Source organism: Corvus kubaryi, unplaced genomic scaffold, assembly GCF_017639235.1.
Source record: "Corvus kubaryi isolate FWS band 111438036 unplaced genomic scaffold, C.kubaryi_AGA036_p1.0 37387, whole genome shotgun sequence".
Taxonomy (NCBI): domain Eukaryota; kingdom Metazoa; phylum Chordata; class Aves; order Passeriformes; family Corvidae; genus Corvus; species Corvus kubaryi.
This window is the reverse complement of record NW_024581129.1, coordinates 6,050,770-6,064,485: the sequence shown is the minus strand read 5'-3', so window position 1 is coordinate 6,064,485 and position 13,716 is coordinate 6,050,770. Positions and strand designations below refer to the sequence as shown.

Genomic DNA, 13,716 nt, shown 5'->3' with positions numbered 1-13,716 from the left:
TATTCCCCCATCCCACCCCTATTCCCTAATTCCCCCTATTCCCCCCACCCTCTCCCCTCGCCAGGGGGCGCTCCCCCGAGCCCTCCTGGGCATGCGCCGCCCCGGCCCTTCCCTCCCCCGACCTTCTCCTCATGGCGTCCGGACGCGGCCACTCCGCTCTGCGCGCTGACGTCACCGCCCTCCGCCGTGCGCGGGGGCGTGGCGGGGGCGCGGCCTCGGTTCTCCGCGGCCGGGCCGGGCCGGGCGGGCGCGTCGGCGGCTGAGGCGGCGGCTGAGGGGACAGAGGGCGCCGAGCCTGCGGCGGCCGCCGGAACGCGGGCCCGGGGATCCCCGGTATCGTGAGGAGCGGGCGGGCTCGCATGGCGGGGCTGAGCGAGGCCGCCGGTTGAGCTCGGCGCCGCCGCCGCCTCCTCCTTCTCCTCCTCCTCCAGGCGCGATGTCGAATCCCGGTACCCGCCGGAACGGATCCAGCATCAAGATCCGCCTCACAGGTAACGGGGCGGCGGCGGTACTGTGTGTGTGTGGCCGCACATCCACGGCTGGGCCCGGGGTCCCCTCCCCTCCCCTCCCCTCCCCTGGCGCCTTCGCCCCCTCCCCGGCCTGGCTGTGAGGGGAGGGACGGCCGGGCCCGAGCTCCCAGCGTTGCTTAACTTTTATCCACCGTTTTTCTGTTCCGCTTCCACCTCTGTGGCCCGACGGAGCCTCTTTGCGCTTTTGTTTATTTATATTTTTTCCCGCCCCTCCGGCGTGGGGTGCTTGAGCCCCCTTGGGGTGACATAAATTTGAGAAGAGCGGGGATTTGTCACTGTCTCCCCCTCGTTTTCCAGCAGGTCAGGGCACGCTGCACCTTCCTGGGGTCTTTCCTGCACCTTCCCCCGTGGAGGGTGACACTCACCACCCATTCCAGCACCCTGACCCTTCATGGGGTCCTTTCTGCACGCTTCCCGATTGGGGGTCCCTGTTGATAACTCTCCCCTGCAGTCTGCCCATTTGTGGGGTCTCTTCTGCACCTTCCCAGTGTGTGGGGGTCCCTGTGACACCCCTTCCCCCCTCCCAGCCCCTTCCTGGGGTCTCTTCTGCACCTTCCCTGTCTGTGGGCATCCCTGTGACACCTTTCCCCCTTCCCAGCCCTTTCCCAGGGTTTCCTCTGTTCCCTCCCCCGTGGGGGTATCCCTGTGCCCCCACTTTCCATCCCATCAGACCACCCTACCCCTTCATGGGGTCTCCTCTCCACCTTTCCCAGGAGAATTCCCAGGGCCACCTCTCCCACAGACTGGCTTTCTCTCAAAGCCTTTCATAATTTGCCTTACTTCACTTTAATTAACAACCCCCCCAGCCTCCTGTGTGCCGAGGAGGATAACTCAGTTGCTAATGAGAAAATACCCATTTAGTTGCTTTTAGCTGGGGGTTTTTTTAGCGTGGTTTTTTGAAATTTTCTCTCCTTCTTCACAACTTGCTCTCATCTGGCACATCATGGCATTCAACTCTGGAAGTTCCTTCCCCGTGCAGGAGGTGACACCCAGAGCTGTGTCTGTCCTGCCTCTGTGTGAGGCCTCTGGAGGGTTCATGGATGGATAAACCAATTTATGTTGGACCCTGAAAGATCTGGATTAAGTCTTTTGGAAGCTGCTCCGGTCAATGCCGAGCCTTCTTCTTTAACGGGAAGAGACACAGTTTCTGCTTGTTGAGACTGCTGTGTGAATTATTAAAAAATAAGGTCCAATCCAGTCTTTCAAGGCAACAGGTGGATGCTTGAAGGTCACTTGGGCTGGAGCAGCCACAGTGCTGCTCTGGGTGACCAGAATTGATCCTTGGAGAGGGATCCTCTGTGTGTGGGTGCATAAAACATTGGCAAATAATGAGAAAACGGTGCTGGTTAAGCTGCAGTTACAGGTTAACTTGCTCCTGGCACAAAGCACACTCAGAGGCAGGTCATCAAAAAATAAAACTCCTGGTGTTCTTTTAATCCTTTGATTCTGCACTGCTTGTGCTTCAGAAGACCAAAGTTTGTGAGGATAATGTAAATCTGAAAATCCTTTTCTTGGATGGGAGAAGGCTGGAAATATTTTTAGGTTGTATGAATTATGTTTGATCTGAAATGAGTTTTGTGGTGATGTATACCAAATGTCAGCTCAGTCCTTAATGTGGCTTATTTTTATGCAAGTCAGTCAATAAAAATGTGAGTTAAGTAACTTAGGCCATGGTCATAGCCCTTCTGAGCTGGAGGAGATCATTTAAATAACAGAGAGAAGCTGTTGGGTTTAATTTTAAAGGCTGAATGCTGCAGCAAAATGCTTTTTTACTTTTAGCATACACTAGTCTTCTCTCCGAGCTGGGAATGTTTCCTGGAAGAGACTGAAGTTTCAGTTTATTGAGCAACTTGGTAGATTTAGTTTTTATTACTCCCCATTTTTTAACTGTATTGAAGAAATCTCCTGCTTGCTCAAACACATCTTCTGGTTTTACAAGCAGGAAACCTGGGTGGTGTGACAAAAATTGCTGTATTTAATCAACAAATAAATTGCTCTGGGAGAGGTTTAGCTCTGGAATTGTTGGGCAATGCCAAGTTCTTGGCTTGGCTGGGACTGGGGTGCTGACTTACCTGTTTCAAATAGCTGCAGCCAGCCTGGCTGTTGTTTTCTCATCTCTTTGGCTACTGGGAGATTTGAGCACATTTAAATCAAGACAGAGGACCTCATTTGTTATAATTTACTACCTGCATTGTGTTTCCTGTGATTAGGCACCATTTAAGTTTTGCAGTACTGAAAATAGCAGTCTAAATACCACTTAGGCTGAGGATGCCTGTGAGCATCACTGGGTGAATGGGAAGGGAAGAGTGGTTGAATCTCTTGTGATTTTTTAAAAGACATAATTTTTTTCCTCATCTGTTGGAAAGGTATTTGTGTTAACAGAGTGTCAGGGTTACTTATGTGAATATATGTAAAAGTTCTTGATCTTCTCATGATTACCAGAAGTGATCTCCCAGCCTATACAGAATGATGTCAGTCCTAGCCTGATGCAAATTGTAATGAAGTAAAATGGCAAATAATGTATCCTGTGCAGAAATACTAAAAACCTCAATATAACAGTGAGTTGCATGACAGGTTAAAATGACTTTGTGGCCTGTGGATCTCAAATATGCTAATTTCCTGTCATATCTCAGTTTCTCCTCTTATTTCCACTAAAACCTTCACCCCATCTGGTGATGCAAGAGCCAGAGATACTCTGGCCTCTGGCCTTGTCTCTTGCCCCTTGGAACAGTTCTAGGCAAAGTAAGAGAAAACTTCCTGTTAAATCTGTGGTCTCTTCCTATCTGTGTTGTCATCAGGGCAGCACAGCAGTGGCGGAATTGCCAACACAAGGATGGAAAAATAAAGTGATCCTGTGAGTGCATGTCCTTGCCAAATATGCTCGGGGTCTGCTGGGTCAAGGAGGAACACGATCCACAGGCCAGGAGACCTTCACGGAGCACGTGTCCCTTTTTTACCCATGTGCTTCTCTGAAACCTTTATTTGCTGCTGCTCCCTGGGGAAGTTCCAAAGGGTTCATCATCTCCAAGGCTTACACATGCCTTGCTCACACTTATATCACCCACAAGTGCTGGTGAAAACTGCAGTCTCATTGTGCTGGGTATCGGAGACACCCTGTTCCAGGTAGCTTGTAGGCAAAGGTTGCAGATGGAACTGGAAAGGCCGTGAAGAAATGGACTAAACATGGAACTTTTCTACCAAAAAAAGCTGCAAGTTGGGTTCTGGTTTCATTGGTTCTGGCTTTTTCAGCAGAGGTGTTAAAAGCTGGCTGGCTTCTGGGGCAATCATGGAACTGAGGAAAGTTAAACTTTATGGATCACTTCCTAGCTGGAGCAGGAAGGGGGAGGATCTCACGTCCATGGTCAGATGGCCGTGTTGAGGACTGATGGCAAAACAGTTTCTTTAGCAGAGAAGCCAGAGCTGGTGTAACAGGAGGATCCAAATAATCTTCTCCAAACACCTCCTTTTGCTGTGGTTCAGAGTCCTCAAATCCTCCTTGGAAAACCTGGCCTGGGAAGGTGCTGGGCTGCTTGTGGTGGCAGTTTTGGAAAGTGGATGGAAGTGAGAATCCTCCCAGGTGTGAGGAGTAAGAAAGTGTGGTGTTAAAAGCATCGGGGAAGAGTGAGGAAGACGATGATGAAGCAGGTGGTTGCTGTGAGGTGAGGGAAGAGCCAGAGGGGATTTGTAGGTGACGAATTTGATTCCTGTAGGGAAGGTGGCTGTGCTTAGCAGTGGCAAAGAAAGGGGAAGAGGGAAGAAGTGATAAAGACCAGTATCCTGCATAGACTTGCAGCTCAGTGTAGTCAGCCAGTTTAGGGAAGCCCCAGCCACGAAGCCTGGCCACTTGGTAGCCGGTAAATGGGTGGCTTTGGGACTTCCTGCGTTTGTAATTTAAAGAATCCATAAAAGAATACGGTGACTTCAAGTAGAAGATAAAATGTTGTGTTGTCATTAGAGCAATGTTCACTTAGGGTTGTTACAAAGGCACAGACTAAAGCATGTCCCAAATGTCAGGATGTTTTGCTTCCCTTTCATGAGTAATGTATCGATCAGTGCAGCAGAGTTAACTGACTGATCAATAGCAACACTAATGTTGGTGACCTGGACACTTTTCTGTCCCATGTTCAGGAACAATGAATCTGTGTAGGGATCTCTCAATCAGACATGGTAAATACATCATGGGCTGGCTATAGTTTTGTGGCTGGGCATCAGGACCACCAGTTCCAGGTGAAGAGTGCTGGGGCAGGAAGGCAGGAAGAGCTGGCTGCTCATCCCAGCCCCCCTTGCAGTTGGTATTTAATATTTGAGCCAGCTTTGTGCCATGGGGGACATGGTGGGAAGCAGCAGTTGGGTAGCTCCAAATTTATTTAGTGTGGCAGTCTGGGAGTGTGTCGAAATCCGTGTCTCGTTATTTTCTTCTCGTAAGGATTTTCTCTTCTCGATGTCTGCTGGGAGCAGAGGCCCGACTGTGATTGGAGCGCGGGGCTGGAGCTCAGCGTGGAGCTTGGCCACAGATTTCCTGTGTGATGCTGAGCGAGGCACTTAATCTCCCTCTGCCTCACATCCCCATTTGCCTTGGGAAGCAGCAGCGTTTTCTTGAAGGCAAATTTGTGTCTGTTTGGAGCCCTATGGATCAGGATGGCAAAGAGGCTCAGGGCATGTAACTCTGGGGACATTAAAAAAAAATAAGATCTTGCTTTCACAGGAGGAAGTGGAGAGCACAGCCTTTGCAGTTGGCCAGCTGACATTTTTGGGCTGCCAGAGTGGGAATCCAAAGAGCAGCCTTTTCCTCTGGGCAGGCTATGGGGACCAAGTCTCCTTTTTTGCTTCTCCCAGTAAGTCAAAGCTGTGCCAGCACCATTGTCCTGGTGGAAGTAAATTAAATCACCAAAACGAGTTTGTTTGAATATCCCCCTCAGGCGAGGAAAGTAGAAACAATAACTACTTTATTCCTGACTTGAAACTTTCTTTTGTCAAATTGAATGTCTTCATATAAAGAAATGCAATTTGGCATGTGGTTGTGCAGTTCATGATTTCTTTTTTATTCCATACTGCCCACCAGTCTGAGAACAGTTTTCTCATCCATTTCTTGAAACAGCTTTATAATATTTCTAAAATTTTGTAGCATCATCCTTTCTGTGTGTGTTTCACAATTAATCATCAATTTCTGGGAAATACAAGCAGTGTGGAATTTCTCAGTGAGGAAGTTATTCTTACACCGTGATTTTCTGTGTGCTGGGTAGAGGAACTTTACTGACGGCAGCCCCAAGGCTGCTAAAATTGCCACTGTAAGTAAAGATCAGTGAGCCCCTTCAGTTTCTGAGCTGGCTGGAGGTTTGCTTGATGGATTCACAGAATGGAGAAGTACATCATGGAGGTACCATCCATGTGTGTGGTTTTTGGAGGTTTACCTGGATTGCTGCCCACCTTGAAGCCAGTCCAGTTGCCACGCTTGGAGCTGGATCAGTCTGGTTGGATTACTTGCTGCTATTTATGGTTCTTGAGTCAGCTACTCACTGCCATCCGTGTTGGTTTGGGCTGTCTTGGTGGAGGCAGTGGGATAGAGCCGAGTGGTTTGAACAAGTTGTGGTTAAATCAGTTGGCTGGGTGTGAAGTTTAGGTCTGTACCCAGCAGAGCAATTCATGTAAGACTTGAGTAAAGAGAAAAATTTAAAAAAAAAAAGGCTGGAAGAGATGTTCCATCTGCCATCTTTTTCCCTAAGTTCGGAATGGAATCTTTTTTGTTGTTACGTTTTTCTGTTATTATATAGTCAAAGTATTGCTATGAGAAGAACTTAAGTCTGGAATATCACTGAAAGTTTTGATATTTTTCTTGTTTTTCATGGAAGCAGATGCTGATTTATTCTTCCAGAGTGAAATAAACTGTTGCTGCAAATGGTTTTTTCTTTCCTGTACCGACAGCTGTTGGGGCAGAAAGGAGTCAATGCGATCTTGAGTCTCGAGGTTGACAACCGTTGTGTTGTGGAGCCGCTCAGCTTTTGGGGAATGTCTTCACTGAGGTCTTACTATGGTCCTTCATGCTTTGCCATCCCAGGATACCTTTGTGAGGACAGCACCATGGTTGATCCACATCCAGCTGTTTTCACCTTTAGATCATTTCACATTCTCTACCATGTCTGCTGGCAAACCTGCAGTTAAGCATGCAGGTAGTTGACATGGAACGCTTGTATTATGGCTGGTGGTGAGGAAGCTGCTGCTCTCACATCGTGATGTTCCAGGTGCTTACAAATGAGTTCCTGCAACACTGCTGCAGTAACTCAAGATGCTATCTCCTTCCTGGTCTGCTGACCCTCATTGCCAAAAATTTGTCACCTGCCATGAGAAAGCTGGCAGAAGAAAACCTGTGCTCGCACTTCAGGTGCTTCAGTGCAAATTCAGCTTCACTGTGTAAGTCTACCTCTAGGATTTAGACTAAGGTGCTAAACATTGAAAAGCTCAGGTATGTGCATGTCATTTTTTGGGAGAGAAAATCAGAAGAGACATTAGTGATTTCTTAAATGGCACAGCAAGTGTGTATATTGCAATTTAAAATTATTTATATAAGTATTAATGTAATAAAAGAAGAGAGCTGCGTGTATCTTTGCTAAGTGAGTCAGTACGTCCATTAGCGTTAAGATGCTACATGTTTTTAAACTTTGTTTCACGTATGTTTAAGGGGAAATTCAGTAATTTGTGAGAGGGGATCCCTGGGGATAGTTTACAGTTTTCCATGTCTGGGAAAGTCATAAAATATAATAGGAGAACACAGCAGAAATGATGAAACTTTTTCTTTGTCATACTCTCTTGTGAACTGTCAGCTACGTGGTGAATATTTGGGGGTATAAGATGATAAATCTGATGATGCTCTAGTTGAATTGGCAGAGTAAGCATCCATGCTGTTTCAGAAAGAATCTCTCCACAGGGCTCTAATAGCTTGATGCCTTCCTCTTCAGTAAGTCATTTTTGTCAAGTTAAAGGCCAAAATTCTAACTGGCTTGTTGTCAAGGACACTAAGCACAGCAGGCAAAAATCCTCAAGGCTACCCAATTCCCAGCATCGATAGATAAAGCTGGCAGAGCCTGCTTTACTCGTCTTCCCCTCCCCTGGAAAAATCCTCTTCCCTGGGTTTTTTTTTGGAGGATATGGGCACTATTCCGCATACTAATACAATTTAACAGAAAGTATTTAAATGGAAGGTTTGTTCGTCTGTTTGTGTGTAAAACAATCCATTATTGTTTGGGAGTAATGGAAGAATAATGCACAATCCTGCAGTGAGCTCGCAGTGCTGCAGGCAGCTGTTCCAGCTGTGCTCACCTCGCCACAGCCGGAGGGAATTGTCCTTGGCACAGCAGCGGCTCCGGCAGCGCGGCCTGGTGAGCACCGGCCCTGCGCCTTGGCTGTTGTGTGATGGAGCAGTTCAAATGGGTTAAGCTCATAATCCTAAACTGTAAGAAACGATGGAAAATCCTGTGGAACTGGATGTTTGTAACAGCTTCCCATTTTACCCTTGGGGTCCTGATTCCTGAGGCTGTACAGCAATTTAGGAATGAAGGGCAGTGTTAAACCACACTATCGACTTCAAGGATTATTGACCACTACACTGCCTTGTTGTACTCCAGGAGTGCTGAGTGTCCCTGAATGTCCTCACTAATGTTCAGTTTTACCCATGGCTGGTTTTTTTGAATGGTGGATGTTTCTTTCCCAACCCGTTATGAAGAAGCTCTGCTGAAGAAAATGAAATTTATTTCTTTTTCTTTCATAGGTAACCTGGTATTATCCTTCTCTTGCAGGAGTTTTTGCTTTCATAGGTAACCAGTAGCAGAAAAACAAGTATTTTTTGATAGGATTCAGTCTTTTTTCCTCAAGCTGATGAGACCTTTCTAGAAAGTTTTCATTATTTGGAGTAAAATGGTATTTTTGGATGAGTGAATTAGGAAAAATAGCATTTTCTTTGACCTTTTAATATGTTCACAGTTTTATTTTCCTTAAATATCTGCCCATTTCCTCTAATAATTAGGCTAAAATACTATGGTTATGTATTTATCAGTTAAAAGTTTCCATATCTTGTTTATGTCACAAAATAGCAAATTTAATTTGCATATGTTAAATTCTAGGCTTCTAAGTTATCTCCCTGATGTTTCCAGGACAATATTAAAAGCTCTCCTTTGTATTTTTCTCCTGAAAATAGAGGTTAAAACTCTGAAGATAGTTGCCTTTCTTATTTATACTGGAAAATAATTTATTTATTTTGGCAACTCCTCACATCAGTCCAGACTTTCTTTTTTAACGGCCCTGACTTTTCTTCATCACTTGCCAGATTTGGTCTGTGTTGCACCCCCAAAGCCAACCGGACATTACAGCAGAACATTCAATCCCAGTGGTCAGTGTTTTCACATTCTTTAGTACATGGGGTGTATGACCTGAAAAGTTTATTGGAAAGGAAACATCTTTAAAAATACATGTGTTCTGTTTTCCTGAAGAGCAAAAGGGAAAAAAACCCCAAAAACTCCAGACTGAAAATGAACTGAATGTATGGATTGTATTTTTGCTTTAACATAATTTTTTGACTGCACAAGTGCAGAATTTAGAAAAATGAGGAATTTCAATTTGATTCAGACTTGCAGTGATTGATGCACTTTCCAGGGAATCCTTGTTCTTCATCCTTGCAGCTGATGTGTTTTGGTTCCTTTCCCATGTGCAGACATTTTTATAAGCATGTGGGGACTTCACTTTAACTCAGATTTAAAATGTCATATTTTACAGGTGTAAGTCTAATTAGCAGATACCTCGTTGTTGAAAGGCTTCTTTAATGTTAACAGCAAGAGAATCTGTTACATTTGGTAAACTTTGGGTTTGCAGTTGAGTGGGTGAGCGTAAGCTAAAGGTCTGATGTCAGCCTTTGAAAGAGAAATTGGGTACATTTTCTGGGCTCTTGAAGTGATACTTACTTCAGTGCTTTATATTCCAGGGAATTCCGAGCAGTGTCTCTTGTAGCTCTTTCTTAAAAACATCTGCAGACAGGTAATGGCCACATTAAGTACTGCAGTGGGCATGTTCATATCTCATGTGTCTGTAAATACCCTACTGAGCAGATCAGAAAGAGCAGAAATGGCTTGGTGAAAAATAAAATAATGCCTGAAATGTTGTGGCTTTTGGAATTGGCAGGGAATTGCTGTGTATCTAATTTTTCATCTCCCAGCTATCCCTTTCGTAAAGCGTTTTTATGCTGTGATCGGCTGATGCGTTTAACCCACCCCTGAAATTGTTTTAAACCAGCGTGAAAATACTTCTGCTGAGGACCCCGTTGCACAGATGAGTGGCGAAATAAGGTGAGATGAGGTTAAAAGGCAGAAGTGAAGTTAGGGAAGCCAGTAAGTGCCAGAGAGCGGTTCAGCTGTGAAGCTCAGCATGGTCCATCAGCCTCTGAATGTTCTGGAGTCAGAGAAGGGCTTCAGTGCTGAACTCAGGCTTTAATGACTTTATACAACTTGGTAATTGTGTGATATAACCAAGTTCTGTGATGTAACCACACTTGGATTTAAATCTCTGCCTCTGCATCTTTTCCCAGAGATCTCGTCATTCATTCAATAATTCAACATTAAATTTGCCTCTGGAAAAGCCCAGGCTGTAGGAATAAGTGTCTGGCTCTTTGTAAGAGTGACTTCTGCATATTGGGCAATAATTAACTAAAAATAGTATGCTATGTGTACAGCTAATGTGCCATAATGGGAACACCTACATCTTTTATTCCTTCTTTCCAAGAATTTTAGGGAATTTAATGTTAATAGGCTTCTTTCAAGACGTATTAATTAATGTGTCTGTGCTCATTTATCGAGCTGTATCTGAGACAGCCAGGCAGCCCGATACTGGCCTGTAACCCCTGGATCTGCTGAGAGTAATGGAATCAGCTCCAATAATTGTGCTGTCACCAGTCCTAGAAGGAGATCTAGAGGGAGACTTTGGCAAACAGAAGAAACATGTAAATAGGTGCTTTTCTGGTTTGTGTTCTCTAGTTTCAAATTAAATACCTCCTTGGAGTTCCAGGTCTGTCTGGTAACAGGATAAAATAACACTTCACTATAACCCAGCAGCTTGGCTTGGACTGCCAGTCACAGTCATTTCTTTTATAATTTTTTTATTTGTGCAATTACAGAAGTAATTTGACTTGTTACAAATAATGTTTTGATAAGCTTCAATAGAAATTAGCAAACCAGCCATCAAATGGGATTTATAAAAAGTTGCTTGGGAAAATGTGTTGTAAGTAGTCTGCAATTCAAGGCATTTCCTTTGCAGGATGCTTATCAAGTCTGCATGTGCTACTTCCAAATTGAACTAGAACGTAGATGAGAGCTATTTTTGATAGAAAGGGGGGAGCAAAAAGAAAATAAAGCCCAGTTGGAAAGTAGTAACAGGTTTTTTTCTCATTGCCTTAGGATGTAAATCCTACAAGTGTGCAGAAAGAAAACAGACTTTGAAACAGCCGAAGAAAACAGATTTATCTGTGATGTTTGAGATGATGCTGGTAGTGTAAACGTGATTGAAATAGTCATTGTAGGAGTGGTGAGTAAATATACCAGAAGCTTTTGGATAAACTGACTTCTCTTTGCTGCTCCATATGCCAAGTAAAGGCAAAATGTCCTGCTTGTTTCTGGGATGTTCCTTCCCCAGGGAGGCTGTATCAGGAGGAGCAGCCACCAGTTTTAAGGATTGTCATGTTCCCAGATGCCGATTTAGAGCTCTTCTTTTATGCTCTGGATGTGGTTGCTGGCCTCCTCTGGGCTGTTGGAATAAAGATGTTGCAAGACTGAGGGGGAAATGATCCAGCAAATACTTTAGTGAGGATTTCTTCTAGATTAATTTTTTAGCCTTTTGGTGTTTCACAAATCAGCAGTGAAACCTGGAATGTGGAAGCTGTCTACACATTTCAGGACAAAGTGCTGCCTTATTTGACCATCAGGCTAATGGATAAACTTGTGGGACAAGCTTAATCTTTTTTTCCAGACTGAAAAATTACCAGGCTGAAAAGGGATCTCACCTGTCATTCTCCTCTAACTAATTTTTGGCTTTTCATCTGACTTCAGTCAAATTTGATAAAGGCAGAGACATTAAGCATACCAGGGCTCAAGACTCATGGAGATGAGGAGGTTGAGAGAGCAAATCCACCCTCCCTTGGTCTGGCAGAGTGGTCCTGGTCCCAGCCGTGTGCGCAGGAGATGTGGAAGGAGAAACCTGGGAAAGTGAGAGAGGCGCTCTGAGGTAGGAAGGGGAGGGACATATATGAATTAAGTCCCACACACCTATAGGTAAACCAAAATTCATGAACTAGTGAGAGTGTTTGGGGGTTTTGTTGGGTTTTTTTTTTTTCCTCCCCAGAATTTAACAACATTCTCTGAGGCAAACATCCAGGTGACTTTATCAAGCACCTGTAATAACACTCCCTATATGTTTGTTTGGATTTAAGGGTTTTGTTTTGCCTTTTCACCCAGCTGAAATTGTGCCTTAATTCCTGGCACAAAGCTTCAGCTGCGCCCTGCGAGCACGTCGCTTCTAGCACCAGCCACTGCATCAACCTCCTACTGGCATTTTTTAATTAAAAGAACAGCACTATCACTTCAAATTAGTGCCACATAGCTTATTGGAGTAAGGAGTGAAATGGTGTTTAAAGGTTCTTCTCTCGTGAAAATTTTTTATTAAAATTTGCTCTCTTTTGGGTTTATCAGTAGTTTGTCATTCAGCGCTTGGACAGTATCTGATTCTGAGGTGTGTGAGTCCTCTCAGTGATATGAATGCAAATAAAAGGCTGGCTTTTAATATCTCGACTATTTGATAAACAAGAAGCACTTTCTTCATAAAAACAAAGCAACCAACATTATGTTATTTTATGATTCCCACAAAGCAAGTGTCAGCCTGTTTTTCAAGTGCATTCCCTGTGTGGAGATGGTAGTGAAGAAACAGATATTTCTGAGAGCTTCGGTGCCATGAACTGTGAAGAGCTGTTTTTGTAATCCTGTTCAGTGAAATTGTTAGGCCTCCGTTATACTAAATTACTGTTAGAGCAAGGAATATGTCCAGGGGGAGGTAGCCCTAGTGAGAATTTTCCTCATACAGCATTTCATTTTGTCTGGAATATTAGCACTGTTAACCATCCATGCGAAATGTAATGTATTCAATCTATTTAATCAATTTAAAGTGGAAAGCAAACGTCTTAGGCTTTGAGTGAACCAGCTGTCCTCATGTATTGGGTTTTTTAGATATTAAATTCTGGGCTTTGGATGTGCTAATATAGTAGTTTGATAAAGAACTTTTTGTTTAAGAGAACTTTCTTCATATTTCTTTTTGCAGGATCCTGCGACTGACTGGTGTCACTTGCATAAAATCCTGTGTCTGAATATGCATTAAGGTTGTATAGGAAGAGGCATCGTATTTTTTCCTTCAAGCTCCAGTTTATTTATGTAATACCTTTGATCAAGGTATCTCAGAGCAATAGTGGGATTGTAATTTATTGATGTAATGGACCCTGACATGTTGTACAAGGAAAATAGCAAACAGGTGCTGTTGACAGGCAAAGTGATGAATGTATAATGTTGAGAAAATTGTGACCAAACATCCTGGTCGGAATAACGCACTAAAACATTTTCACCCAGATCCCAGTCTTTGTGACTGCGGATTCACTTGGGATTTGAAAGGGAGGTTCCTTTAGTGAGTTGCTTGCAAGTTGTTAAAAATTGCCCATGGGAGGAAGGTCCACATATATTGTTGTTAAGCCACTGTTGAGAAACTGATTTTGCAATGAAAATGTTTATTTGTTTTGAAAGAAAAATCTGTGCTAGAATGCTACGCATGCTCTACTTATCTGTTTTCATTCTAAACTCTATTTTTATTTTGCTCTCTGCAGCCAGTCTGCAACTAAAACATTCCTAGCATCCTTTGGTTGGGGATTCAGTCAAGGACTTTTTTGTCCTGGTTTCAAGAAGATGATTTGAGTCTTTCTTGAAGCTTCTCCAAAGGAAATTTCCTTCTGTAGTGGATAAGGTGACAACGAGGGAAGTCACTGCTTATGGTCCAAAGGCTTAGTGACATCCTCTTGTTGTTGTCATGTCCTGCCATGGTTAATCTGACAACAAATGGAAATATTTTAGCATAGCTACAATGGCACACGATAAGAGTTGGAGCCGCCCTGTATCTG

General features: G+C 44.1%; 1 protein-coding gene across 4 annotated transcripts in view; it reads left to right on the top strand.

Annotated features, from left to right (window-relative positions):
• The first annotated feature begins 235 nt into the window (after window positions 1-235).
• The window catches only part of SMURF1 (SMAD specific E3 ubiquitin protein ligase 1), a 45,618-nt gene continuing 32,137 nt past the window's right edge, over window positions 236-13,716 (top strand). For 3 of the 4 annotated variants that reach the window (XM_042037032.1, XM_042037030.1, XM_042037029.1), the window contains exon 1: window positions 236-491. In XM_042037032.1, coding sequence (XP_041892966.1) covers window positions 437-491 — 55 coding nt within the window. In that variant the 5' untranslated portion in view covers window positions 236-436. The remainder of the gene's footprint in view (window positions 492-13,716) is intronic. The other variant, XM_042037031.1, reaches the window with a different exon arrangement.